This window comes from Wolffia australiana, chromosome 11, assembly GCF_029677425.1.
Source record: "Wolffia australiana isolate 7733 chromosome 11, ASM2967742v1".
NCBI classification, from domain to species: domain Eukaryota; kingdom Viridiplantae; phylum Streptophyta; class Magnoliopsida; order Alismatales; family Araceae; genus Wolffia; species Wolffia australiana.
The window spans coordinates 3,441,313-3,450,614 of NC_135845.1; the positions used below are offsets into that span (position 1 = coordinate 3,441,313).

At 42.6% G+C, this 9,302-nt stretch overlaps 1 protein-coding gene across 1 annotated transcript; it reads right to left on the minus strand.

Moving 5' to 3' along the window:
* Positions 1-3,236: 3,236 nt before the first annotated feature.
* Positions 3,237-6,675, minus strand: HMG1 (hydroxy methylglutaryl CoA reductase 1). The gene is made up of 4 exons (XM_078583438.1): positions 5,652-6,675; positions 5,387-5,568; positions 4,524-4,870; positions 3,237-3,821 (listed from the first exon to the last, which is right to left on the minus strand). Exons 1-4 carry the CDS (start codon positions 6,581-6,583, stop codon positions 3,579-3,581), a joined length of 1,704 nt encoding a protein of 567 aa, XP_078439564.1. The 5' UTR covers positions 6,584-6,675; the 3' UTR covers positions 3,237-3,578.
* Between the last annotated feature and the right edge of the window lie 2,627 nt (positions 6,676-9,302).

Genomic DNA, 9,302 nt, shown 5'->3' on the forward strand with positions numbered 1-9,302 from the left:
AGCCACATATATTTCCATCATGTGCATCATCTTCATCCCGTGGTAGATCATGATGGTTAAGCACATTGTATTTTCTTCAAGAGTGGCATGAAAATGCATAAAAAGTATATTATAGCATTCTTGCCTTAGAATCCTAGCCTAGATCAATTGGGGGTAATTCGTATCCCTTCTAGAAAAAACAATTTTCACAATCATCTCTTTATGTTTACTCACTGCCTCATTTTTTTGTTCTACCTCTTCTGTTATCTCTCTCTCCAATTTCAATCCCTTATCTCTGCTACATCTCACTATTTTTTCTTCAAAAATTTCTCATATTTTTTGCTTCGACTGTCAATTTCTAAATTTTATCCATTGAATTTTAAATTTTAGTTTCGTTCCAAATTTACATTATTTCAATGATCCCTCTGTTCTGTTTCTAGGACTCTCTCTTAATTTAGCTACGAGTTGGCTAACTTTCGGATCTACATGCAATTGGATGTAGATATAGCCATATGATTGTAGATTTTGCCCTGCCTCTACATGCAATTGGTACTACAATACAGCCCCTGAGAGCTGCCGCATCCGACACTGTACATGTCACTGTTAAGCACTGGTGGCATATTATTTTAGTAAAAATGTTATGTAATTATTCTTTTGAAGAAGTAAACCTAGATTTTTAAAAAGCATTATAATAATTTTTGAAAAATTACTCCGGAATAAAAATATATTTCTCATTTCAAACTCTATTTATTATCTTTAGAATCAAAATTCAAGTCAACTTTTTTATAACTGACCGCTACTGGTATCACCCCTTTCTGATCCTATGCCTGTCACAAATTTATGAAGGGAAACTTAAAGTTATTGCTTGCCTAAATTCAAACGACTGATTTAATTAACTTTAAATTTACCCTAATTTTTGGACAAATAAATTTGTGGTTTTTGCCATGGGGGGACGATAATCATAAAAATGGCAAAGATGGCTATTCTTTCATAGTAAAAATTATTTTCAAAAACTGCATTTTTTATTCACGCACCTGCTTCTAAATTCTATTTTTATTTCATTTATAGCTAACCTGAAATCCTAGCAATATGTTGAGGTGAAATTTTTATGAGCAGTAGGAAAATTGTAAATCTTCATCTTGTTGGCCTTGAGAAAATCAGTAAAAGAAGAAGTTGAAGCCTATAAATTATTTTTGATAGTATGAAGGAGGAAAAAAACCAATTGGCAAGAAAACAGATGACAGCCAGAACCGCCAAATTTGAGTGGCCATTAAAATAATGTGATAGAGAGTAGTGTGAACTTGTAAAAAAGGAAATCTACACATGGATATCTTGTCCTTTACTTTAAAATATCTAGTTCAGAATTTTTCCAAACATGTCAACCAACTCCCCTGTTGGTATGAAAGGCTCAATGAAGAACCATGTGAGTTCTTAGATGAATATGCTCAAATTCGTTCTGCTTACATTACATATTTGACCCTCAAAACATTCCTGAGCTGAAACTCTTGAAGTTTGGACTGAATCATAGAGCTAAGAAATGGTTCAAGTGAATATGCTTAATCTTCCATAAACTAACTGGTGATAGAGCTAAAGAATTGTTGAGAATATAAAATTAAACTAATAATTTGAATGCACCAATTACTTAAAAAGGTGCATCAACAAAACAAATTCTCACTCGTGAACCATAAGTTTCTCTCATTATTTTTTAACATTGTTCCATCCTGAGCTGTCCATTCCTTAATTCATAGATCCTTGAAAACATTCGAGTGCAAGGCGTTCTTGACCAGACTATACAGAGTTAATTTTCGAATCTTTATTTTCAAAATATGTCTTGGAATTTAAGGAATAAGGTTCAGTGATACAAACTACTCTATCATAATAGTATTGCCACATAACCCCTTGCAATAAACCTGAGCTTTTGTTTATCAGGAGTCCAATTTTTCTTAGGCCTATTTGTAAAAGAGGAAGAGCAAATACTCATTTTAAGATTAAATATAATTTTTTGAACTATAAAGTCCATTTGAATTTTTAAAATCAGAATAATTTTTTATAATATAATATAAGATCGTATAAATCAAATTCCATTTAGTGAAAACATTGTGATCATTTTCCATCTGTGTCAACTTTTTTTTCCGTAGTTTTTCTAATTTAAACTATTATGCTCAAAATATGCGTTAATATTTTTGCAGGGGTGGGAGATTTAGATGTACATCATGGTAAATATTGTAATAGGCCGTATCTTTGCGTACTTTGTAGACTCCAGTGAGAATATTGTTGGATTGTAATTGCATTAAATTAATGGTATAAATTCCAATGTATAAGGCACCATTACTTGATCACATTCCGTGATTTTAAAAAATTATAAGATATCATGCGCTGTAGATAATTGAATTTGCATGCGTCAAATAATATTGGTGATAGCACTACACGTTTGACATTCCATAAAATATTCTGAGATGGTTCTAAATATAGTTATTTATGATTTCGGCCTTTTCATGTATGCACCAATAAGTTATAATGGCCACCACTTAGGAGGAGGAATCTTAATAGAAATTATGTCGCAATAATCGCCAACCTATTCAAGTGGAAAGAGAGGGAGAAAGAGAGAGAATCAGTTGTAGAATTATAAACTCAAACTCACAAATTAGATGTACCCATTATTTGAATCATTGTATCAGAGAAAGGTTTCTTATTTCCATGGTGAGCCCTCGAAGTAAATTATAATCCTCATAAATTTACTTTGCATGTGCTGCTTTTAAGTGAAACTCACATCTTATTGGCAAAAGTTATGCTGCAAAAGAGCACATGCCAGCCTAGTTTTATGAACAATCATATGTTCTCAGACTATGCTGACATACTCACTGCTTCGTCCCAGTCTTGGACGGGGCAGTTCTCAGATGGGACGATTCGGACGAACCTCTAAAAAATGGGACGTGGGATCGGGCGATCTTCTCCCGGGACGATGCTGCTGCATTATAGATTCACAGAGATAGAGAGAGAACAGCACAGCGACAGATTGGGGGAGAGTCATAGAGGAAAACAGAGAGAAAGTGGGAGATATACATTAAGAGAGATAGAGACAGAGTATGAAAGGGACAGAGGGTTAGAGAAAGAAAGAGGCCTGGAGAGAGAAACCGCAAGACATAGAGACAGAGCCAGGAGACAGAGAGACAGACAGAGACAAGAGAGAGAGAGAGACAGAAGAGACAAGAGAGAGAGAGAGACAGAAGAGACAAAGGCAGTGAGAGAGAGAAGAGTAATAGAATGAATTTGATAGAAGAAAGAAGCATGAAACAATGGGAATCCAACTTAACCAATAAAAATACAAGGGGGGTGGGAATATCGTGAAATGCCAGACTAGCTTTCTCACATGGGGGGGTGGGCCTAAACTAACTCGCATTTTTAAGCAATGAATAAAAGATTTGAGGTAGGCCAGGAAAGGGGCTGGCAAGATCACAGCAGTGTTACCAGATTCAGCAAGCTACCCATCCTGATGCCTTCGCATCTGCCACGATCTTCCTCCCCAGCACCACCATCATGATCATCACCACCACCACCACCATCATCATCATCATCATCATCATGTATGAGTGACCAGGTCAGGAAGCGATCTTGGAGACGTCCTTGGAAGAACGGTTGTACTTCATGTGGCTCTTGACGAGATGACCGGAGGCGAGGGCCGACATGAGAGAGAGCTCGCCGGCAAGCACGGCACCGGCGACGATGGTGGCGAGAAGCCTGGCGTTCTCGCCCGGGGCATCTGCGTTGGCTCCCCTCACACCTAGAAGGTCAAGCAGAGCCCCTTGCGACGCCAGCTGAGTTCCTCCCCCAACTGTCCCCACCTGTTTATTGACAACAAGACCCGTCAAAGAGAGACGCATGAATCGGTAGAAAGATGGATAGATTTATAGATACATATGTTACCAGGAAAGATATTAACAGGGATGAAGAGATAAATTGATCATTAATAGTCATGCAGGGAGGTAAATTGGTCAACAGATAGATGAATGAGCGGATGACATATTGATAGATCAGTGGTAGATACATAGACGGTTGGATAAATTACCTAATGGATAAGAAGTATTAGGTAGATAAATAGACAAATGATGGATACAATAGAGATCTACAGATTGACGTCTGGATAAATTACCCGATGGATAAGAAGTATCAAGTAAATAAAGAGACACATGATAAAGGGAATAGAAATATACAGATTGACAGCTGGATAAATTACCAAATGAATAAGGAGTATCAGGCAGATATATAGACAAATGAAGGAGAGAGAGATATATACAGATTGACGGGTGCATAAATTACTAAACGGATGAGTACCAAGTAGATAGAGACATAGATTGATTATCACGCAGAAACAGTGATAGATCAACACATAAGTAAAGATAGATACAAACAAAGATAATTTCGGGATAGAGATAAAGGGACAGATAATTAGATACATATATTATCAAACCGAGTGAAAAACTGTTAGAAATACACACAGATAAACAGAAGCAGAAAGAAGGCGACAGAGAGAGAGATGGGTTTACCTCGATGGAGGGCATGGTGACAGAGACGTGGACGTCTTTCCCGCCGTTGATCGCTTCCATCATGGTGATGCAGTGGGAGCTCTCGATGTTCTGGGCCGGGTCTTGGCCGGTGGCAATGAAGATGGCAGAGACGATGTTGGCTGCGTGGGCGTTGAAGCCGCCGATCGAGCCGGCGACCGCCGATCCAGCGAGGTTCTTCAGCATGTTCAACTCCACCAACGCCGCCACCGTTGTCTTCAGCACCTTCAGCACCACCTCCTCCTTTATCACCGCCTCGCACACCACCGACTTCCCCCGGCCTTCGATCCAGTTCACCGCCGCCGGCTTCTTGTCCGAACAGAAGTTTCCTGTAATTGACCACCAATTCGATCAAACATTCAGATATAACAATCCGAATTGCAGTTCTGAGCTCAAAGGAGAGAAATTCTAGTCTTGACGATGAATGTAGTTTGATGTCATTGAGATTTTCTGAACTGAATTGATAGAAGAGCGGAGAAATGGAGTCCGAGCGACGATCCAGAGTCCAATTCTGAGACTTTCTGAAGACAATTTGGGGAAGAAAGCGGAGATCTAATTCATAAGAGAGAGGTTTAAATGTTCTTCCCCATTTTCTAACGGAAGCTGAGTTAGAGAGGCGAAATCTAGTAAGAAACAATGATGCCGATTCTGATACTCTATTCGTCAGATAGAAAAAATTGATGTTCTCGAGGAATTCTAAAGCAAATGGGGGAAAGGGTGAGGTGAAATCTAAAAACAAGGATTCGAAATCCACTTCTCAGCTTGCCAGAGATCAAATTTCATGTGCTTCAAGGAAACCGTGGGAAAGAGAGAAGCGAAATCTGGGATTGGGGAAGAACACTGACCAGAAATGCTGATGACCTCCATGTCGGGGAACTCTCCCTGGAGGAAATCCAAGACGTTCTGCACGCCTTTGGACACCATGTTCATGCCCATGGCATCACCAGTAGCGCATCTAAACCGCATGTAGAGATTCTTCCCCGCCATTGCGCACTGAATCCCTTGCAACCTCGCAAATCTACTTGATCTGAGAAAGGAAAAAAAAAACCCATCAAAACCCAAACTTGAAAACGAAATCGAATGAATCGAGAGTTGGGGCGATAAACTCACTTCTTGAACACCACGGAGATGGTGTCAAAATTGGCAGGATCTTCGAGATAGAACCTGAGCTCGGCGGCTCTCTTCGCCGAAGCAAATCTCACGGCGGGCGCCCTCGTCATGCCGTCTCGGAGAATGACGCTCTCCGCACCGCCGGAGTCTCTAATCGCCTTCAATCCTCTGTTGGTGCTCGCCACCAAGCACCCTTCCGTGGTCGCCATCGGAACGTGGTACAGCTTCCCGTCCAGGAGCATCGGCCCGGCGATGCCCACCGGCAGCGTGACATAGCCAACCGGCATCTCACAGCACTGTCCGAGGATGGCCTCGTAGTCGAAGCCGTCGAGGGGGAGGCCGTCCAGAGACTTCCCGGTCGTTCTCTTCAAGGCTTCCCTCCGAACACCCGCAGCCCGCCGGCAATCCCCCAATCTCGACTCCAGCGAGTACGACGGGATCGAACCCCTCAAAACCCCCCGAACAATCTCCTCATCGTCGGCGGGGAGGACCGAATTAGGGGAAATCGGGGCCGATTTCCGCGTATCCGGCGGCGATTGGGGGCACAATGCTGCGCAATTCGGCTCTTCGTCGGCGGGGATGAAGTCGTCGTCGCTGCTCCGAGGGTTGAGGATCGGCTGGATGAGCTCGATCCCGAAGAAATTGAGCAGGTAAAGGATGGAGGAGACCAGGGAGACGATCGCGGTCAGATCGAGGAAATTGAGGACATGGAGCGGGGCTCCGATCCGGACCTTCTCCCGCCAGCGGATCATCAGGTAATAGGCGGCGACGAAGAACATGGGGAAGAACACTAGGTTTGTGAGCCGGATCGGGAGGGGAAGCGCGTCGGAGGCCTTGACCGTGGCGGCAGCGGAGGAAGCTTTGGAAATGGCGGTCTTGGAATGATCAGGGCGAGGAGGCCTCGACGTAGGCAGCCTCTTCCTCGCCTCCATAGCCGAGCTTGCTCGATCGATCGAAGAAGAAGAAGATGAAGAGAGTCGCGCGAGGAAGAAGAAGAAGATTGATTTGATTTGTATGAGAGAAAGGGGGAGGAAGAAGGGGGGTATTTATAGGCGTGGGGAGGAAGAAAACTGGGGCTTTGATATCGGGCCTGCTGGCGGGGGGGAGGAACGTGGGCCCGTCACGTGTAAGGGGCGGGCCCACCAGCGCTGCGCTGCACGTCACGGTCAATTGATGGCCGGGTGGCCGGCTATTGATGGCCGACGATTTGGGGAGATCCGATTGGACGGCGGCGGTTCGCCTTCCGACGAGGTACGCATCCTTTGGCGAAGTGGCTGCGTAGGTTCCTAAAGCCGACTCTCTCCCCCTATCTCTCTCTCTCCTCTCTCTCCATATATATCTCTCCCCTCTCTCTCTCCCTCTTCTCGCTCCATATATATCTCTCCCCTTTCTCTCTCCATATATATCTCTCCCCTCTCTCTCTCCATCTCTCTCTCCATATATATCTCTCCCCTCTCTCTCTCCATCTCTCTCTCCATATATATCTCTCCCCTCTCTCTCTCCATCTCTCTCTCCATATATATCTCTCCCCTCCCTCTCTCCATCTCTCTCTCCATATATATCTCTCCCCTCTCTCTCTCCATCTCTCTCTCCATATATATGTCTCCCCTCTCTCTCCTCTCTCTCCCTCCATAGCTCTCTCTCCTCATTCTCTCTCCATAGCTCTCTCTCCATATATATCTCTCCTCTCTCTCTATATTTCTCTCCATATATATCTCTCCTCTCTCTCTATATCTCTCTCCATATATATCTCTCCTCTCTCTCTCCATATCTCTCTCTCCATGTCTCACTCTCCATATCTCTATCTCCTCACTCTCTCCATATATATCTCTCCTCTCTCTCTCCATGTATCACTCTCCAGTCTCCATATCTCTCTCCATGTCTCACTCTCCATATCTCTCTCCTCACTCTCTCTTCATATATCTATCTCTTCTCTCGCTCTTTCTCTTCATATCTCTCTCTCCGTATTTCTCTCTCCTCACTCTCTCCCCATTTCTCTCTCCTTTCTCTCCATATCTCTCCATCTCTCTCCATGTTTCACTCTCCATATCTCTCTCTCCATGTTTCACACTCCATATCTCTCTCTCCATGTTTCACTCTCAATATCTCTCTCTCCATGTCTCACCCTCCATATCTCTCTCTCCATGTCTCACCCTCCATATCTCTCTCTCCATGTTTCACTCTCCATATCTCTCTCTCCATGTCTCACCCTCCATATCTCTCTCTCCATGTTTCACTCTCCATATCTCTCTCTCCATGTCTCACCCTCCATATCTCTCTCTCCATGTTTCACTCTCCATATCTCTCTCTCCATGTCTCACTCTCCATATCTCTCTCTCCATGTCTCACTCTCCATATCTCTCTCTCCATGTCTCACTCTCCATATCTCTCTCTCTATGTGTCGTTGTCTGTATATCTCTCTCTTCTTTATCTGGAAATATATACCGAGATTTCGATCTTCGTATCGCTCCCCCTTTATATATCTTTCTGTCTTTCTATCTATCTTACCATCGCATCTCTATCTCTTTTACAACCATATCTCTGTCCATGTATCTCTATCTTTGTATCCATAAATCTCTCTTTCTATCTATATAAATATATATATCTCTTTTTATCTATCGATATATCTTGCTTTCGTTCTTCTCTGTCTCTCTTCTCAATGTATATCGATGTCCATGTATGTGTCTCTGTTTATCCATTGATCTCTCGTATGTATTTTTAAATCTTTATATGTCTCTCTCTCTCTTTATCTATCTGTCTATATGTCTATATATAAATCTATCTATCTCACTTTCTCTCTCTCCCTCTCTCTCTTTCGCTGCTATGTTTATGTATGTGCCAATATATCTCTCTTTCAGTGCATATATATTTATCCTTCGATCTATATATCTCTCTCTATTATCTACCAATGTTGCTCTTATTCTTCTCTCTCTCCCTCTATATATGTCTCTGTCGGTATATCTCTGTCTTTCTGTCTATATCTCTCTATCGTTCGATTTTTATATATCTCTCTACATCTATCTCTCTTGCTCTCACTCTTCTTTCTCTATCTCTCTCTCCATCTCGCTGGCGCTCTCTCTCTCTCTCTCTTCTCTCCTCGCCTCTCTTACCCTCTCTGTCACTCTCTTTTTACTCTCTCGGCCTTGACGCTCTCTCTTGACCTCTGACTCATCGTCATTCTTTCTCTCTCTATCCCCTCTTTCTTTCTCTGCCTTCCTTCTCTCTTGCTTGCGCTGTTCTATGTCCTCTCTCTCCCAGTCTTTATCTCTCTCTCTTCTCCATAGATATCTGTGTGAGTATGTCCATGTATATCTGTCTTTCTATCCATATAACTCCTTTCGATTTTTATATCTCTATTTATCTATCTACCTCTCTCACATTTTTCTCTCTATTGTCCTCTCTCTCTCCTCCATATGTCTGGCATTCTGAGTTGACTTCTTGATCTCTCTGTCACTCTCTCTCTATCTCCTCTCACTCTTACTCTTCTTTCCTTCTATCTTGCCTGGGCTCTGCGTCGGTCTCTCTCTTCTCCGTCCGTCTCTAACTCGCGTTCTGTCAGTCTTTCTCTCTCCACTTGTTTATCTCTCTAACTTGATATCTTTCTCTCTCTCTATCCGTCTAACTATCTACTTACTATACTACTCACCTTTG